This window comes from Dipodomys ordii, unplaced genomic scaffold, assembly GCF_000151885.1.
Source record: "Dipodomys ordii isolate 6190 unplaced genomic scaffold, Dord_2.0 Scaffold157, whole genome shotgun sequence".
NCBI classification, from domain to species: domain Eukaryota; kingdom Metazoa; phylum Chordata; class Mammalia; order Rodentia; family Heteromyidae; genus Dipodomys; species Dipodomys ordii.
In genome coordinates this window covers 726,092-746,214 of record NW_012267373.1, presented here as the reverse complement: position 1 = coordinate 746,214, position 20,123 = coordinate 726,092, and the positions used below count along the sequence as shown (strand labels likewise).

At 35.1% G+C, this 20,123-nt stretch overlaps 1 protein-coding gene across 1 annotated transcript in view; it reads right to left on the bottom strand.

The window, feature by feature from the left end:
* Cep85l (centrosomal protein 85kDa-like) overlaps positions 1-20,123 on the bottom strand; it is a 74,327-nt gene that overhangs the window by 19,967 nt on the left and 34,237 nt on the right. Inside the window, exons 4-10 of the mRNA XM_013032778.1 lie at positions 19,751-19,869; positions 15,272-15,389; positions 7,628-7,807; positions 5,891-6,043; positions 3,793-3,947; positions 960-1,077; positions 174-224 (exon numbers count right to left, since the gene is read on the bottom strand). Coding sequence (XP_012888232.1) covers positions 174-224; positions 960-1,077; positions 3,793-3,947; positions 5,891-6,043; positions 7,628-7,807; positions 15,272-15,389; positions 19,751-19,869 — 894 coding nt within the window. The remainder of the gene's footprint in view (positions 1-173; positions 225-959; positions 1,078-3,792; positions 3,948-5,890; positions 6,044-7,627; positions 7,808-15,271; positions 15,390-19,750; positions 19,870-20,123) is intronic.

Below are 20,123 nucleotides of genomic sequence, written 5' to 3'. Positions count from 1 at the left end.
ACTCAATAGAATTTTCTTTGAAACAACTAAAAGATCTGTGAAACATCTGTAAATTTACCTCAAGTTCAATTAATATTACTTTTACATAACTATATAACTATATTTAATACTGTTATATAAGCAGTAGAAGTAAATAAGCAAATAGCTCAATTTAGTGTAAAAATATAGCTTACCTGAATTTCTAAAGTCATTCTGTTCATTTCATCTTGTTGGTTATCTATTATCTAAATCACAGAAAATAAAGTTAGCATAATCAACTCAGTTTTTTCTATTGTTACTGAGAAGGACCAATATTTTACTAGTTTAGTCGGAGAGTTCCTGCCTACCAAGCATGAGGCCCTGAGGTCAACCCCAGTACCTTCACAAAAACACAAAGCATTGGGGCTGGGAAGGTGGCTCAGTGGTAGAGCGCTTGCCTTGCATGCATGAGGCCCTGGGCTCGATTCCTCAGCACCACATAAGCAAAAAGAAAAAAGCCAGAAGTGGCGCTGTGGCTCAAGTGGTAGAGCGCTAGCCTTGAGCTGAAGAGCTGAGGGACAGTGCCCAGGCCCAGAGTTCAGGCCCCACGACCGGACCATCTCCCCCTCCAAAAAGAAAGCATCAATAGTCTAAAGAATGCTAAAAAAAAAAAAAGCATAATTAAAAATACCTTTACAAATGGCCTGCTGTACTTTTCAAAAGTGTTAAATAAAGATTTGATTCACATATGTAAAACTTCCTGCATTACATAATAAAACTCAATTTATTAAAAAAATTGAAATAGACTTCGAATAATTTAGGAAAGGAAAAGATATCCTTTAGCTTTTATTTAAATTGAAATCACATTTTCTTAGACACTCAAATTCAAAATTTTATAAGCTATAAGCATTAGCAAAATTATAAATTACATAAACTACTAAATTATATACATGTATCCACATAATATAGATTTCATGTTTATTATCAAGGTACTTACTAACCTTACTTGCAGTTTCATTTTGTTCTCTGAGATTATCATTTTCATTCTGAAGCTGCTTTGCATCTAACATGGGAAGACGAATTCCATCTTCAAGGCATTTTTCTACTTTTTGTTGTAAACTGTTAGTTTTAGAAACAAAAACTATGATGAGATAAGCTACATTAGCTGACAAGCAAGACTACATAATAAAAACTATATATATATTTTATATAAACATGAAAGGGCCATAATTAGAGGTTGATCCTCTTTTCAGAAATGGCAAATACAAACCCAGAATTGTTTTAGGCTGTGACAATCTGGGACCACTGTTTACAAAAACTTTATAACTTAATTTGTGGATAATAGGGATTGAGGAAGAAGAAGAGCAGACAATTAAGGATATAGGAAATATATTTAATATATAAATAGCACACAAACAAAAATCCCAAATACTCAAAAAGAAAATCCCATCCAGGTACAAGAGGCTTTTAGAACACCCAACAGACAAGACCAGAAATAGTCTTCCACTGCCATACTGTGATTCAAACTGCTTCAGTAGAAAATGAGAGGATACTTAAAGCTGTCAGAAAAGACTGATTACCTAAAAGGAAAAACAGAATAACTGCAGATTTCTCTGCTGAAACCCCAAAAAGCAAGGAGGCCTTGATATGACATATATACCAAGCAATGATATATATACCCAAACAACTACCAACCAAGAATACTGTATCTAGTCAAACTTTTATTCATAACTTAAAGGCAAATAAAAACATTCCATATGATAAAAACTAAAACTAAAAACTAAAAATAAAATTTATTGCCACCAAACCAGCACAACATATGATACTCAAACGATGTCCTACATACAGAAAACCAACACAAATACAAAATAGGCATCAAAAATAAATTGTACAAGATGAGCAGATAGATATAGTAAGAACATAAGAGACCCAACCCTAAAAAACAGTCACATGACAAGAGCTACCACAATACTCTCAGTTCTAACAATATGAATGGGCTCAATTCTCCAATCAAAAAACATAGTGTGGGTGATCAGATCAAAAGACATACCCATCTGCTACCTATAAAGAGACATCTGACAAAAACAAGTATCTATGTACAGTGAGAGGCTACAACAAAGTCAAGAAAACAGCTGTCATCAACAGGCTGGAGTAGCAACATGCATTTCAGATAAAACAGACTTGAAATTAAAATTAGTAGGAAGAAACAAAAGAGTACATAAAAATAAAGGGAACTCTCCACATAATTCTCAATTTCTACTCACCTAACATTTGTGCTTACAACTTCATCAAATGAATACTACATGACTTAAAGCACACATCAATCCAAACATATTGATCATTGGTGACTTCAACATATCATCACCACCTTTGGATAGATCATCCAAGCAAAATCTCAGCCAAGAAACCTCAGAGCTAAATAGCTGCAATGAACATCTAGACTTAACATCTACAGAGTCTTTCTTCTAGCCATATCAAAATTTACATTCTTCTCAGGAGCCCATGAACATTCTTCAAAATAGACCATGCCTTAGGTCACAAAGCAAAATCAAGAAAATCAAAATTACTCCCTGTATCCTGTCAGATAACAACGGAATAAAATTAGGGTTCAACAGCAAAAGCCATCACTGATGATAAACTCATGGAAAGTGAACAACATATTCCTGAGTCATCAGTGGGACACAGAAGAGTTAAGAAGGGAAATATAAATGAAATAAAAAATATTTTGTATATATATAAATGAGAATACATGTAAATGAATACACGATATAAATGAATATATATGAATGAATAAAACAATATAATATAAATGAAAATACAAAATACCAGCTTCTCTGGGACATAACAATGGTAGTACTCAGAGGAAAGTTTATAGCTATGAGAGCCTATACCAATGAATTAGAGAAATCCCAACCCAATTCTCTAATGATGCACCTGTTTTTCTAGCAAACCAGGAACAAGCCAAACAAAACCAATAGAAATAGTAAAAGATCAGAAACAAATGAATTAGAGACTTAAAAAAAATACAATGAGTTGGTTCTTTGGGAAAAAATATACAAAAAGTTGGTTCTTTGAAAAACTTTAAAAAATTGACAGACCTTTAACAAATGTAATTGAGAAGAAATAATTCAAATAAAATCAGAGATCACAAAGGGAACATCACAACAGAAACAAGTAAAATTCAGAATGTTATAAGGGAATTCTTTGAAAATCTTTACACCAGTAAATTGAAGAATCTGGCAGAAATGGATGTATGCCTGGAGACAATCAATATGCCTATACTGAGCCAAGAATGATATAAACCAATTAAATAGACCCATAGCAAGCAATGAAACTGAAATAGCAATAAAAGACCTCCAATCCAATAAGAGCCCAGGATCTGATGAATTAACAATCCAATTCTATAAGGCCTTCAAGGAGAACACCAATATTTCACAAACTCTTTAATAAAATAGAAAGGGAAGGATCACTATCAAACTCATTTTATGAAGTGAGCATTACACTCATCCCCAAACCAGATAGGATAGGGACACACCAAAGAAAGAGAACTATAAACCTATCTCTTTGATAAACACAGATGCGCGCGCGCGCGCGCGCGCGTGTGTGTGTGTGTGTGTGTGTGTCTTCCATTGTCTTGTTCAAATTTTTACTATTCTCATCTAAAACTTTTGGCAAACTGTTAGTATGGCTTCAAAATGTTAATTAACCACTGAAATCATACAACACATCTTCAAGGAAAGTAACCAATATTAACGATAAAATAACGGCTTTTAAGTAAAATACTTGATGAAAAATATGAGCAAAAATGTAAAAGAATTTGAAAAGTTCTCTTACCTTTGAACAGAGGTTACCAGCTCCTTTTCTTTCTTTTTCTGGCATATTAGCTGTGCTTCTTTGTCCTGACACTGTTTTTTGAGCTCTTCAAGTTTCTTTTCTGTATCTGACAAAGTCTCTTGTAAATTCTTATTTTTTTCTTCTAGAACCTGTAGCTAAGGAGAAATTTTTTACAATTCACAACACATGTAATGTTAAATTCTCCTATTAAAAATACTATTTTCAAGAGTTAGTAGACTTATTGCTAAAATAATATTATCTTAATTTTATCTAGAGTAGTTAATAAGGTTACCTCTTTGTGTGAAAGAATATTAAGATAAAGAAGAAAATGGAGTAAAACTTTTCCACAAGACAGAAAAATATGCTTGTATTTTTATCTTTAATTATGCCAAAATGCATATAACAAAACTGATCACCCTAGCCAGGTACCTGTAATCCTAGCTACATGATGCTGAGACCTGGAGGATTGAATTATGTTATGAAGCTAGCCTGGCTAGAGAAGTTCATGAAAGCTTTAATCAGAAAAAAACAGGGTTTAGGGGTTGGGAAAGTGACTCAGTGGTAGAGCGCTTGCCTTGCATGCCTGAGGCCCTGGGTTTGATTCCTTAGCACCACATAAGCAAAAATAAAAAAAAAAGCCAGAAGTGGCGCTGTGGCTCAATTGGTAGAGCGCTAGCCTTGAGGGACAGCACCCAGGCCCAGAGTTCAGGCCCCACGACTGGACCCCCCCAAAAAAAAAACCCCAAAAAACAAACAAACAGGGTTTAGAGACATAGCTCCAATAGTAGAGAACTAGCTGAGCAAGTAAGCTGTAATAAGCACAAGGCCCTGAATTCCTTAAAGTATATTCAAAAAATAATAATTATTATTATTGCCCTAATCATTTGTTTATATAACTCACTAGTGTTAAAGTCCACATTATTGTTAAATGTCCAGAACCCATCTTGAATAACTAAATACTGTATCTATTAGACAACTTTCCATTCATCCATTAACCTGTTTCCTTGGAAACAACCTTTCTACTTAGCTGTCCTCTAATTTGAACGTTTTTGAACCTCATATAAGTAGACTCATACAGTATTTGTCTTTTTGTGACTGGTATATTTTACTTCATATTTTCCAAGCTGATCTATGTTGTAGCATATGCCAAAATTTTATTCCTTTTTAAGGTTGAATCATATTCCAACTCTATGCATTACACCCATCTTTTGCTTATCTATTAATCCATCCACAGACACTTGTCTTGGCTCCATCTTTCAACCTGTATGAATAACAATATTATAAACAGTGGATGACGTCTGTTCAGGGCTGTTTTATTACGTATACAGTGATATATGATCCCATGGTTCTTAAATCTACATCACTCTCTGTTCCTGTTCATGAAACTTCCTGTGGTCTTTAAGTTTCTTCCTGATTTTACCTTCTTGATCTTACAACTTGGAAATTAATTTTTTTTAAAAGAGAACAAAGAATGCTATTTTTTAGATCTTAAGAACATACATAATACTGACAGTCCAATGATTTCCAACTTGAGTTGGATTTTACATTTGGAAATGTTTGTTGACATTTTTTGTTTAGGAGAGGGGAACAGTGCAATTAGTACCTAGTAGGCATAGGCAAGAAGAACTGATTACAAGTAAAATGCATCCTTCAATGCACAGAGAGCTTACTTCTATGAACAAAAAATTTCTGCCCCAGCATATCAATATTTCTCCTCAAAAAGAAGTCAGAAGGGTGGGACAGTTATGAAGAATAGAGAAAATAAATTGAATATCTAGAAAAAATATTCAGCAAAAGGTCTTGAAAAGACCCTCGAATCTCAGAGAATATGGAAAAAAACCCTCATCTGGGGAGTGTGCATGGGACAGGGTTATCAGATTGGTTTAGAAACTACCTTTTAAGGAAGAACATTAACAGAGATTAAGAAGGTAACCCTATATTGACACCAAGAGAAATTCATTCTTACATGAACAGTTTCTGATGCAAATTAAATCCTGAAAACAGGAATTAAACTTTAATATACAATAAGTCAAATTGCTAAAGAATTATCTTAAAAACAACATTTTCTTCAAGAGATGGGCATTTTATGTTATATTACCTGCAGGCTCTGACGTTGCACATCATCTAGAGTTGGAAGATCAGCTAGGTACTTTTCCAAGGTCTCAATTCTTCTCTGCTTTTCTTTGTTTTGTTCAGCTTCCTTCTGGCACTTCTTTTTCAGGCTATTGATGTATCTGTCTCTTGTTTTAAGCTAAACAAAAAGATTAAGGATCTTCAGTAGTTTGGAATCATGAAAAAAATAACAAAAACCAACTCTTCATTTGTGTCTGTTTAAGCTGTTTATATCTTCTTGTCTTAATTTTAGTGCATCATATACATCTAGAAATATATTCATTTCTTCTGGGTTTCCGATATATGAGATTTCAAAAGAGTCCCTAATGATTCTCTGAGATTCAGGGCTGCTTGTTGTAAACTCTCCTTTTCTGTCTATTTTTATTAATTTGGGACTTCTCTTCCTTTTGATTAGTCTGGCTACAATTTTATTATCTTTTCAAAAATCAACTACATATTTCATTGATACTTTGTATTTTCCTTTACACCTTCATTTCATTCATTTCTCCTCTGATCTTGACTATTGCCATCAATAAGTGTCAGATTTGGCTTATTCTTATTTTTCTAAGACCTTGAGATAATTGAGATTACTTTGATTTTTTTTTTCATGGAGGCACTCATAGCTGTTAAGTTTCCCTTTTACAACTATTTTTTCTGCAGCCTACAGGTGCTGGTGAATTATGTTTTCATTGTTCTATGATTCCAGGAGTTTTTAATTACTCTACTTATTTCTTCAATGACTCAGTGATCATTCAAAGTGCATTGTTAAATCTCCATGTGCTTGTACAGTTTCTGTAATTTTTCTACAGAAAACGAATTTCTATTTATTCAAATACTATTTAAGATTGAAGGAATTAATTTAATTTTTTAAAGATTTGTTAAGACTTGCTTTGTGGCCTGTAATTTAATTTGGAAAAAATTCTCTGATCTGCTGAGAAGAGTGCACATTCTGAAGCAGCTAGATAGAATAGTCTATAGAAGTCTATCAAGACCATGCAATCTATGGCACAGTTTAATTTTCGAGTTAAACTGTTTTCTGGACCATGGAAGTGTGGTCTGAAAGTCACCATTCTTTTGGCATTTCTTACTGGATCTACACTCAGTACATATAAACTTGCAATTGTTACAACTTCATGAAGGATAGTTCTCTTCATTAATACATAGTTGCCTCCTTTATCTCATCTGATTACTTTTGACTTGAAGATTTTCATATCTACTTTGAATACACCTACTGTCTGTGAAAACACAGCAAAGCCAGAAAGGGCAAACGAATGTTGTGTGGACATATGCATGTATCCTTGGCTTTTGGCTGCTTATTCTAATTGTGTGGACATATGCATGTATCCTTGGCTTTTGGCTGTTATTCTAAATCAAAGCTTCAGCCGCTAACTTGAATACTGCCATGAACATTTTATTTTTCAGTACTTTATTTTCAATGATAATGAAATGAGGAATGATAGACTCAATCATAAAAAAAGGAAGAGTTCTTTCTATAGGTCACTGAAAGTTTCACTAGAAGACAGTATAATACACAGAGGTCTCTTAATCCCTCAAGGAAATACTTGTGTTTTGTAGATAGCACACGATTTCTCATATTTTGGTACACAATCAATCACTCCAATATAAATGCCTCACCTGGTATGACACCTGGCACAGGGAAAATGACATATTCTATTTTGAACGAATGTGATTAGTCTAATAAAGCTTTATCAAATATACCTACCTTTTCTTCCAGTTTTTTCTTCTCTTCACTAAACTGGTTTATCCTTTGTTTGAGGAACTCATTGAGTTGTAAAACCTCTTTCTCACTGGATGCAAGCTTTTGCTCAAGTTCCACTTGCTGGGGCTGGGACACTGACTGTTCTAAAAATGTAGTTTGGAGTGAAGTGTTCTCATATTGTGGCTATTCCAGGGGGAAAAAAGAGGAGGTTAATACTGTAAATTTGTTTCTTTAGAAACAATAGCAAGAAAGAAAAAAGATATTTGTGTCCCTATCTTGGGGTTCATTTCACTTAACATCATCTTATACGGTCATATGTACATAGCTTTTGGCCTTTTTTGCTTGTCCTACACATGTATTAGTTATTGCAAATAAGGGAAACCATGGGACCTATGTTTCTTTGGGCCTGGCTTACTTCACTTAATTTTTTCCAAGTCTTTCCATTTCCTAAATTCGTGTGTGTGTGTGTGTGTGTGTGTGTATCTTCTATATACACTTCTCTAATTCAGGGAGGGGAAGGGAAAAAATGAAATGCTTAAAAAAGGATACAGGTTGACCCATTGTAACAATGAGATGTACAAAACACTAGGTTGAAAACAAACTTTACAACTTCAGTGTGTGTGTGGGGGGGGGGGGAGTTGTGGAGATGGGAGGGAAGGGATGGTAGGGGGAAAACAAAGGAGGAGGCAACAATGCTCAATAGGAAATGTACTCATTACCTTGCTCATATAACTGTAACCCCTCTGTACAACATTTTACAATAAAAAACATACAAAAAATAAATAAAAAATAAAAAAGTTTGTTTCTTTAGGACAGATTAGAGCTTAATTTTATATAAAAAAGTATAAACTTCTTTAACAGAGAGGCCTTGTATTAAATCCTAGCTCTCCTGCTTCTAAATGTGTATGATGACAAAAGTAAATTACTATCTCTAAGTCTTTTCTCATTCATAAAATAGAAATAATAAAGCCTTGTTCTGAAGCGTTTTATGAGGAATAGAGATCAAGATTTTGTTTCTTACAAACAACAGAAGCTTAATTGGCAACTGATACTGGTTTAAAAGTATGAATAGATAAACAGCACATCATATAAATATATCATGTTAAAAATTGGGGAAGTAAATAAAAAGTAATGAAAATTTGCTTCTCATGTGATCATTTCTAATACTAAATTCAGTAAGCATTACTAGACTGTTTCTCCAACTAAAAAGTAAAGCTCATGAAATTAGATTTTTGTCCATCTTAAAGTGGCCTCCCATTTTTCTTGTTTAAAACAATGTCTGGCATAAAACAAGTATTTAAACAATAATTGCTAAAAATGGGAAAAAAATGTATGGTTGTTCCATGAGAAAGGCTTTGATGGAAATTCTTTTTGAAGAGAAAATTATCTTCTCCCCTTCTCCCTGTCAAATTAAAAACTAAAAGGGGTGGGAGACAGAAAACACACATGTCTGTAGACAAATCTAAATGTATGACAGTATTATAAAGCAAAGAAAGAATTATTTATCTATTTAGTCAACAAATATTCATTAAAACCCAATGTTAGCTGGGTGCTGGTGGCTCATGCCTGTAATCTTCACTATTTAGGAGGCTGGGATCTGAAGATCAGGTTCAAAGCCAGCCTGGATAGACAAATTTAAGAGAACCTTAGAACCTCATCTCCAATTAACCAGCAAAAAGCTGGAAGTGGAGACATGGTTCAACTGGTAGAGCACCAGATGAGCACAGGAGCTAAGTAAGAGCACAAAGCCCTGAGTTCAAGCCCTAATACATACAGACACACACACAAAACACAACACACAATATGTTAGGCATTGTACTAGGCGCTGGTAAAATAATCCAGGGGTCAACTAATTTAATGGAAGTATTACAGAAAAATATCCAAAAGAGGATGCAACCTAAAGAGTTAGCCACAGTATTTAGGGGGAGATGCTATAGAAAAGAACTTGAATTAGCCCTTCAAGAATACCTTCCCAAAAGATAAGCATGCAATTCTATAAATAAATAAAATTAATCATGTGCAGACTATTTTTTAAATGGCAGATACTAGTGGTAACCTTTATATACTTAAGTTTTAATCAGGGCAATAGGAGAAGCTATTAGATAATTAAAGGCCATGTTAAGTAAAAAGTATGTAGGGGATAGATTAAGGCTTGACTGAGCCTTTATGTGGTGGCTTTTGAGGTATATTTTGTTATATTTTGTTTGTTTTTTGTTTTGTTTTTTGTTGGTCGTGGGGCTTGAACTCTTGGGCCTGGGCTCTGTCCCTGTGCTCTTCAGCTGAAGGCAAGTGTCTACTGCTTGAGCCATAGTACCACTTCGGGTTTTCTAGTGGTTTATTGGAGATAGGAGTTTCACAGACTGTCCTACCCCGGCTGGCTTTGATCCGTGATCCTCAGATCTCAGCCTCCTGAGTAGCTAGGATTACAGGCATGAGCCACCAGCGCCCGGCTTGAGGTATATTTTGAAAAAATAGGAGGATTCTGCTGCTAAGAATAAGATATACCCCAAGCCCAGAGTTCAAGCCCCACGACCGACCAAAAAAAAAAAAAAGAATAAGAGATAGGAAGAAAGACATCCTGGAGGACATTAGAGGCAAAGACAGAGCAGATGCTGAGAGCTTCCATTTGTTTGAAGGAGCATACAGTAAAATCCTATGTGGGAATCTCATTGTAGAATCCCAGGGTTGAGTTCAACTTTAATTTGTAAGAAATTATGAGACAGTACAATGTGTTTTAGGAAAACTATGAGCTTTCTTTAGTAAAACTCAAAATTCTATGTTGTTAGGCTAGTGCATGGCCACTCAATATGTTTTTTTTTTTTTTGGTCGGTCGTGAGGCTTGAACTCTGGGCCTGGGTGCTGTCCCTCAGCATTTCAGTTCAAGGCTAGCACTCTACCCGCTCGAGCCACAGCACTACTTCTGGTTTTCTAATGGTTTATTGAAGATGAGAGTCTCACAGACTGTCCTGCCCAAGCTGGCTTTGAACTGTGACCCTCAGATCTCAGCCTCCTGAGTAGCTAGGATTACAGGCGTGAGCCACGGGCACCTGGCCACTCAATAAGTTTTGATGAGAGAAAAGGGAAGAAAGGAAAAGAGGAAAAGAATGAGACAGATTAAATGGAGCAACAAAAACTGGAAGTAGTCACCAGTCTGAACTGTAAAATAAATTTACAATGGGCATGGATGTAGCATTTTAAGAAAGTATTCTAATTAAATTGAGCTGACAATGAAGGCAGGGCTGATAAATCTTTCCTCAGTAACATAAATACATGAAATAAAATGGTAAGAAAGAGGAGCTAAAACAGACTAACTCTGAGGAAGGTAGAGGGGTTGAGCTGATTGTCAACGGCCAATGGCATCAAGCATTAACCATCAAGCAAGCCTACATAAAGAAGCTTCCATAATGTCAGAGCTGAATTAGAGGAGAGACCCTGCTGAGGCCAACTGTAGAACCTGCAAAACTGACAAATTGGTATGCAGGAAAACAAACCTTGTGCAGGTGTTACCACACACAAAGAGTACAAAGTAAAAAGAAACTCAAGCGCACACATAAGCTGAACTGTTTACCATATAGCTAAGATATGGAATCAACCCAGATGTGCCTCAGTGGATGAATGGATCAAGAAAATGTGACACACACACACACACACACACACACACACACACACAGAAATTCTATACCTCCATCAGAAAGAATGGCACTGTCACATTTATAAGAAAATGGAAAGACTTGGAAAAAATTAAGTGAAGTAAGCCAGACCCAAAGAAACAAGGCTGCATGGTTTCCTTCATTTGTAATAAATAGAGTATGTCTATAAATCTATAAATTAATCTAATGCAGAGTAAAAGACAAATAATTATACTTAAACACGATTAAACAGCACTCTGTTTAAAGGAGGATATTCTTCGATGAGGATCGCAGTGGCTCAATAGCTATGTGCATATGACCATATAAAATGATGCTTATTGAAATGAGCTTCAAGAAATGGAAACAAGGTTTTTTTTAAATTGTACTCTTTGTGGTTCTTTTTTTCCCTTTATTTTATTCCCTTTTATTCACTGTATATGATTTCTGACCCTTTGTTTTGTATATAAGTCCATCTGATTTGGGAAGGGGAAGGGGAAGCACAGAGATGGTGGGACAAAGGATGGACCAGTTTATCAGTGATACTACACAGTATGTTGGAAATGAACTGTAAAACTTGAAGAAGAAGGGGGGTGGGGAGGGCAAAAACTGGGAGAAAATGAGGGAGGGGTGACACTGTTCAGAAAGAAATGTACTCACTACCTGACTTACGTAACTGCAATCCCTCTGTCTATCACCTTTACAATAAAACTTAAACTAAAAAAATAAAATGGCAAAGAAAACTCCAAACATGAGCTGTGAGGAATGGCACAAACTTGCAATCCTAGTACATCCTAGTGGATGAGTAAGAGGATAGAGTTCAATGCCAGCCTGAGTTCAGTGAGACCCTGTCTCAAAAAGAAGTCAGGTTCCGAGTTCAGTCTGAGGAAAATTAGAAACTCTCAAGAAAGGTTCTCAAGAAAGAATACCCTTGTATTCCATTTTAGAGATTGCCATCAACTTTCTCAGTATCTCAATTCTCTATAATTCAAAACTTTTCCAATGTTTCTAGGAACTCTTTTATCAATGTTCTTCCAGAGAATGTTACCAGCCCTTGCAGACTGAGTTGGAGAGCCATCTACTGGCCTAGTGCTATGCAAACATGCAAAAAATTATATGAAGTGAAGTCAGGTTCAAAGAAACATAGGTCCTATGGTTTTCCTTATTTGCAATTACTAGTATGGGACAAGCAGAAAAGGTCAAAGGCTATGTACATATGACCAGATAAGATGATGTTAAGTGAAATGAACCCCAAGATAGGGGCACAAGTGTTCTTTTCTTACTATTGTTCCTAACATATTTATAATGTACCAGGTGATTTTTTTTGTTTCTTTGTATGTTCCTCCCCCACAGTATAATTCTATTTTCACTGTATTTGATGTCGGTGCCCTGCATCTCTAATTTGGGGAAGGGAAGGGAAAAAACAAAATGCTTAAATAGGGATACAGGTTGACCCACTGTAACAATGAGATGTACAAGACACTATGTTGAAAACGAACTTTACATTTTAGGTGGGGAGGGAGGGACGGGGGGGGGGGTGAGGGGGGAGTGTAGTTGTGGAGCTGGGAGGGAAGGGAGGGTAAGGGAAAAACAAAGGAGGGGGTGACAATGCTTGATAGGAAATGTATTCATTACCTTGTTCATGTGACTGTAACTCCTCTGTACAGTATTTTTACAATAAAAACATATTTTAAAAATAAAAAGTTCTTGCCTCAGCTTACAGATTCCTTTTTACAGGTTTCTGTTAATATAATTACCAGAACTGCACTGTATTTAATTCAAGCTAAACACTCAGAATGAGGAAGTTATAAATGAGAAAAAATAGTTCTACTATAAAGACTATTATCAAAGCAAATTATACTAGTTATATAACATAGAAATTCCACTTTCAAATAATAATTATTAATCTCAGTACTATATCATTAAGCTTCACTGTTATGTAACAAAGGTTATAGATAAGACCATATAATAGTGAATCATTTTGATATGTTGTTAACTAAAGTGTGCAAAGCAAGCTAGCTAGACCCTCTAGTCACTTACTTTTCAGTATATATTTTTTCTTTATTATCTTTAAGTAGTGGTTGTACACAGGAGTTTCCATTTGACAAAGCAGTTTCTGAATACAATATATCTTGATTAATGTCATCCCTCAACATTCTCATCCATCCCTCCCCATAGCCATCCTGTTTACTCTGTCTTCTTAATTTTGTAGGCTATACATGTTTTTTGTCTGCATTTTCCCCTTTCTCTATCTACTCCTTTCCTCTCTAGACACAACCCCACCCCTGTTCAAATATAAATAATGCTTGAAAACAAAATAAAGAAAAATATTCCACTTCAAATGACTTTTTATATTTAAGAATAAAGATACTAAAAAAGAGGACAAGAAAAATATTGAACAAACAGAAGTATATACCACCACAATCAGGCTTTGCTTTTAATCCCAATTTAATTTTTTTTAAAAAGACCAATGGTAGGCTGGGATGTTGGTTCAATGGTAGAGTGCTTGCCTCACATGCATGAGGTCCTGGGTTCATTCCACATAAGCAGAAAAAGCCAGAAGTGGTGCTATGGCTCAAGTGGTAGAGTGCTAGCCTTGAGCTGAAGAACTGAGAGACAGAGCCCATGCCCAGAGTTCAGGCTCCACAACCACAAAAAAAAAAAAAGACCAATGGTGTGGGTTTTTTTTCCTTTCAGAAAAATATTATGAAACTTGTATATAAGAACATACAAATTAATATGGGTGTTGGTGGTATAGTGGTTAGCATAGCTGCCTTCCAAGAACATACAAATGAGTTTTAAGAAAATTTTCAATGGTAAAAGTAATCACTGGAGAAGCTCTTCTAGGTGTATATACAGGTGCTTAAGGCCTCAAGATCATATGTCTGTATTCCCATGGGTTTGGACTCTCCTTAGGGGCCAAAAATAACTGTACAACTAACTGTACATCTTCTATTTCCAGGGCCTACTACTGCCTTACCCATAGTGAATGTTAACACATGGAGAACGGATGGCTAACTTGCTTTCTTATGCCCTAGTTCCTATGCCATAGTTCTACTTCTATCTTTTTGTTGCTTAATTAAAGAGTCTAAAACAAACTTTCCTGCCTGTGCTAGCTTCAAACTGCGACCTTTCAATTGCTGCCCCTAAGTTGCTAGGATTACAGGTGTAAGCCACCAAAACCCAGCTACAAATTTAATTCTTATTTGATAGCTTAGCTGATTTTCTTCTAGGAGGTAGCTAGTAACCCAACTGTTCTAGTAACTAACCCAATGACTTATATTTTATTTAAACTTACTAGAAGGGCAAAATCGCCAAATTTGATGACAAAGGTGTGAACATGCCTGGAGTTAAAGAGGTGGGGGCAGGGGACTCACACATTGTTCCTAGATGACGATTTGGTAATATCAATCAATACAGGTCACAAATTCACACACAATTTCATTTGTGGAGATTTAACTTACAAAAGGACTAGAACATGAGAAAATTACTTTATGTATTTTAAAGTGTTTTTTTTATAAATAACCCTAAATAGAAAATAACTCAAATGTTGGTCAGTTGAATACACTATGCTCTCTTTATAAAGTGGAAAATCATGCAGCTGTAAAAGCGAAGTGGTTCTGCCTATGTAATTATAGGGAGATAAATGATGCATCTTCCATCATTATATGTAATATAAAGAAAAAATAAGATGTCAAACAATATATACTCTGGTGCTATTCGTAAATATAGAAAATAAAAATGCATTTGTATCTGCTTACAAAAAGCAGCAACTCTACAAGGACTGGCTCTAGAAACTCAATCTTCTGTATGTGTGTGGGAAGGGAATGAGAATGGAGCACAAGGGAAACCATACTTGAACAGCTTTTCCTACACATATAAATATGAACGATTGAATATATTAATTCAAAACAAATGAATATGTTAACTCAAAACATTGATTTAAAATGCCTTCATACAAGCTAAGTCTATAATTAACACAAGATTTAAACAAGAACTGTAAAATCTTCTGTAGGCTTACCTGTAGACCAGTCACGTAAGAATCTTCACAATTCACATAATGTCCTAACATGGCATGTTGTGCCCGCAGTTCATTATCCCTTATCCTCTCATGCAAGTGAGTAATTTGTTGCTTCTGCCTAAAAGACACAAATTGAACCTACATTGTAAAAAATATACTGTTCTAAGAAATAGTTATAAACAGAACTTTCAGTATAATACTGTCAAATAAGCGTTTATATTATCAATTTTAGAAGTCATAATAGGAATTCTTTACAAATCACACTATGTGAGATGTGAATTACGGGAAGTTCACTTTTACTGTAGAGTAGTTTTGGTATTTTTTAGACTGTAGTCATTTGAAGTCATGTTCTGCTTTCTTTTCTCTTATTATCTAACATAATGATTTCTATTTTCTTAGTCTGAAATTCTATTGCCTTTTAAAACTAGAATACAATTTAGTTATAAGAAGGGATTTTGTTGTGGAATTTCTATACATAATTAATATTTACCCACTATTGTTTTATTCTCCTTCCCTTTTAAACCATTTGTTTAAGTTTCGTTATTCTATTTCCATATATACACATGAGGTCTTCCATCATAACCAGCCTTCTTCACCCTTTGGTTTCCACCCCTTGAACAATCCACTTTTATCTCCAATTAACCACTTAAAAACTGGAAGTGGAGCTGTGGCTCAAAGTGGTAGCCTTGAACAAAAAGCTCAGAGAGCACCCAGGCCCTGACATGACTGACAAACATAAATCTAAAAAAGGAGCACAGGAGGATGATAGAGTGATAGAGGTGGTAAATATTATCATAGTACACTATATATGAATATATAGACATATCACTATGAATTAGCTTCCTTTGCACAATTAATATACAGTAATAAAAATAGTACTAGGGGTGTGGCCTAACTTATAAAGCACCACTTGTCTAACTATCACAAAACCCTTAGGGCAAAACTCAGTACTGCAAAAGTAAATAAATAAAATTAAATAAAAACCATGCTAATGAAAAAGCAAAATAAAAATTCTAAAAAAATTCTACATGAAACAGATGAATTAGGATGTCATGTATTTAACAATAAAAAACCAACTAATGTTTATTGCATACCTAACACAATAAAGTGATTTTTACTCCACATACACTGCAAACTTCAAGTAATCAGAGTTCTCCTTTACACTGTGAAGTCCATCTACTAATAGCACTAGCTCAACTGTGTCTGTAAGAGTTTTAATGTTCTGAGAGAATCAAGTACAGTAATTTACCCTTATACCTCACCTTGTTAAGTTAGCAGCAAAAGCTGAGCAATCTGAAAGTGCAAACTGTTACAACACTTACTACTATAAAAACAGCTCAAGCTAACCAGTAACTTTGATCTCTTTTCTATTAAAATAAGGTCACTTTCTCTGAATGAACTTCCTGCTATGAGCTAGGAAATTTACAAGAGTCTCTTCTGCAGGGAGCTCACAATCTATCAAGTAGAGATGTGCATTTCAACATAATTACATATACTAACCATGTATATACATGGGTTCCACTCTGCTATTGGCTATGCTGCTTCGAAGCAGTACATTAGGGTTTGTTTTTTTTAACATTCAATCTTCATGTTATAAAAATGGATGAAAGAGGGTAGCTGCCTAGAACAGAGGCTTCAGATATTGTTGATATGATCCCTGGATAGAAACATCATGGTATAAGAAGCCAAGAATGCCATTCAGAATTGCATAAACGGCTGCGGTGACAAATGTAAAGAACAAGAAAAAAGGTTTCTTTCTTTTCTGAGTGGCTATAGAAATTAGCATGTAGCACTTTTTTTCCCGCAGAATAAGAACAAATTTGAAACACAACACTCTTAGCAGTTATTTTCCCTAAAGACTGGCTCTGCTTTGACCTGATTACCGAGTTTTACCTATTTTAAGGGTGAAAAAATATTTCTCATGTAATTGTGGGAAACTTATTATTTTCAAATATTTCAATAATATCCAGCATATCATAAATGGACTTAAAAGGTAACAACAACAATGCTATATCCCAGAGCAGAGAGTTCACAGTCCTTGTTTTGGGGGTGTTCTACCCTACTGGATACCAATTCTAGTGTGAGAGCTTTGGTCGGTATCACCAACATTTTATATCTTATTGTTAAAGAATAACAAACTTTATTGACCAGACAATGACCTGAGGTCATCCGTTGGGGATGTTCAAATTTTTTATTTTTAAATATTGGATATGTATTTCTTCCACTGTTTTATACAATAGCAAATTCACTGATTATAAAAATTTATAATATAGTTGTAACCCAAAAAATACAAAGTTTAGTTAAAAGAGTAAGTGTGACAGTATTCTTTACAAAAGTGTGCACCATAATTATCCTTCTTGTACTATTAATGTCTCCTTATTATGTGATGTTTTGTTCCTCCTACTGTCCAGAAGCAAAGTCTACTGGACGCATGACCAAGAACACAGTTGAAATGATGTAGAGACAATTCTAAGCCAAACCTCAAGAGAGGCTGTATGTATGTTTCACTCAGAACCCTACCCAGTTACCTCATGAACAAACCCAGATTAGCCAATGTTAAATTAAACTACATGGAATTAAAACCAAGCTACCCAACTGAGGCCATCCTAGACCAACCAGCCCCACATGATCTACAACTCCTATATACACACAAAGGAGACAAGGACACTGCAGCAGATGACCTGCCTTTGTTTGACCTGCCAAAAAGACTGGGCATTAGCTAGATTGTCACTTGACAATCCAGAGTGCTGACCAGCCCTTCAAGAATGCTTCTTGATGCCATCCTTTTGAAAAAGAGTGGACAGAATGTGCACATGGAATGGTAATGCCTGGGCACAGAAAGAATGCAAGATAAAACTCAATGATTTCTATGAATGTTTACTACAACAAAAAACAATAACGCACATGCATCTCATCAAGATGCAGTGGTTTAAGCTAACTGAGGAAGAGGGGTGTATTTCCAGGGGGAGAACTCTGTATTCCTCTTGGAGAACTGCTTACCAAAAATCTCTTCCTCATAAAAAAGTATTTATTTTAAGTATATACAGTGAATTCTGTGTTAAAAATACTTATCTAAAAAATAAAAAATTAAAAAAAAATAAAAATACATATCTAAGCAGAGCACCAGTAAGTCATGTTTGTAATCCTTGCTACTCAGGAGGCTGAAATCTGAGGAACATAGTTTGAAGCCAGCCCAGACAAGAAACTCTATGAGACTCTTATCTCCAATTAAACACCAAAAAAAGTTGGAAGTAGAGTTGTGACTCAAGGGGTAAGGACAGCACCTAGGCCTCAGTTCAAGTTCAAGGACTGATACATATGTGTGCACATGCACACATGCACTCACGCTCACACACACACAATGTATCTATTTAGAATGACTCATATGTAAGATATACCTGTACGAGGAACTCATTTTAAATCCTTATTTATTTTATTGAGACAGTCTCATTGTGTAATTCAAGCTGGCCTTGACTCACTATATAGCCTAGGTTTGGCCTTAAACTGGCAATTCTCCTGATTCAGCCTCTCCACAGCTGGGATTATATGCATTCACCACTATTTCTGCCCAGTTTGTGTTTTTAAATAGCTTCCTCCTAAAATCAGTGAAAAAGATCTTCTAGAATCTTCTTTTCCTTTATCAGGTATAGAAGTATTAAGTTTTAAGCATATACGACATCCTAGGATTTGGTCAAGATGTTGGGAACAAAAAAAAGTCCAAGACGTTACAATCTTGTTTACAATCAGTACATCTTCTTTATTATTGGCTCAACTTCCAATCAAATCCTTTTAGCCACTAATAAGTTATGATTCAATTTTAAGACTAAAGTCTTAAGCAAAATAAGCAATAAGAATTCAGAAAAAATCCTTTTCCAACTATTTTCCTATATCATAATATGTAATGTATTTAATTATCCCAAAAGTATACCTAAATGATGTAGAAACAATACATATCAAAGCTCATGTAACATAGCAGCACAATGGATTATTAGAGAAATCATGACACTGTTGAGTATTTATTTCTGAGAGCTAAAAACTTTTGGGATGTCCCCCAAACTTCCGTAATTCTTACTGTAAGTAATTTGCTTCTAAACATCAGTGATTTCCATCCTTTAAGTGGCTTCAGACCTAATATATATTAAAGGAAAACACTAAAGTCGCTTTCCAACTTGATAAGACTCCAAAAGTTAAACAGAAAGACATTACTTTATACTTCTGATAGTGAGTTAGCATAGCAGATAACCTGCTGCATTGTACAGAAAAGAAGAAGACCATCCTAACAATGAATTACATTCAAGTGAATGAAGATTATGGAAATCAGACACACGAATAAGCCAGTCCTCCAGAAAGGAGAAGATGAGCAGCATCAATGTATTGCAAGTTTTATTTTCAAATGCTATATAATAAGAAAGCATTTTTTCCACTAGTTTACACTTCTGTATGCCTGAAATACTTCGCAGTTAAGAAATTTTGACTCACCGATCAATGACAATTTCTTTCTGCCTTAGAAGTCCTTCTTTTATTTTCAGCACAGATTCCCACTTACTGAAATCCTGAAAGCCAGGTGAGTAACTCCGATGAGATGATCCAGATAAAACCTGCATGAATATGTTACACTATTAGTATACTAACAAAGTGTTGCACAGAAATATTTATTTACCATCTAATATTTTCCACCAACTTTCATTAAAATATTAAGAAAGCTGACTTTTAAAGACTAAAAATCGGGGCTGGGAAGGTGGCTCAGTGGTAGAGTGCTTGCCTTGCATGTATGAGGCCCTGGGTTCGATTCCTCAGCACCACATAAGCAGAAAAAAAAGCCAGAAGTGGTGCTGTGGCTCAAGTGGTAGAG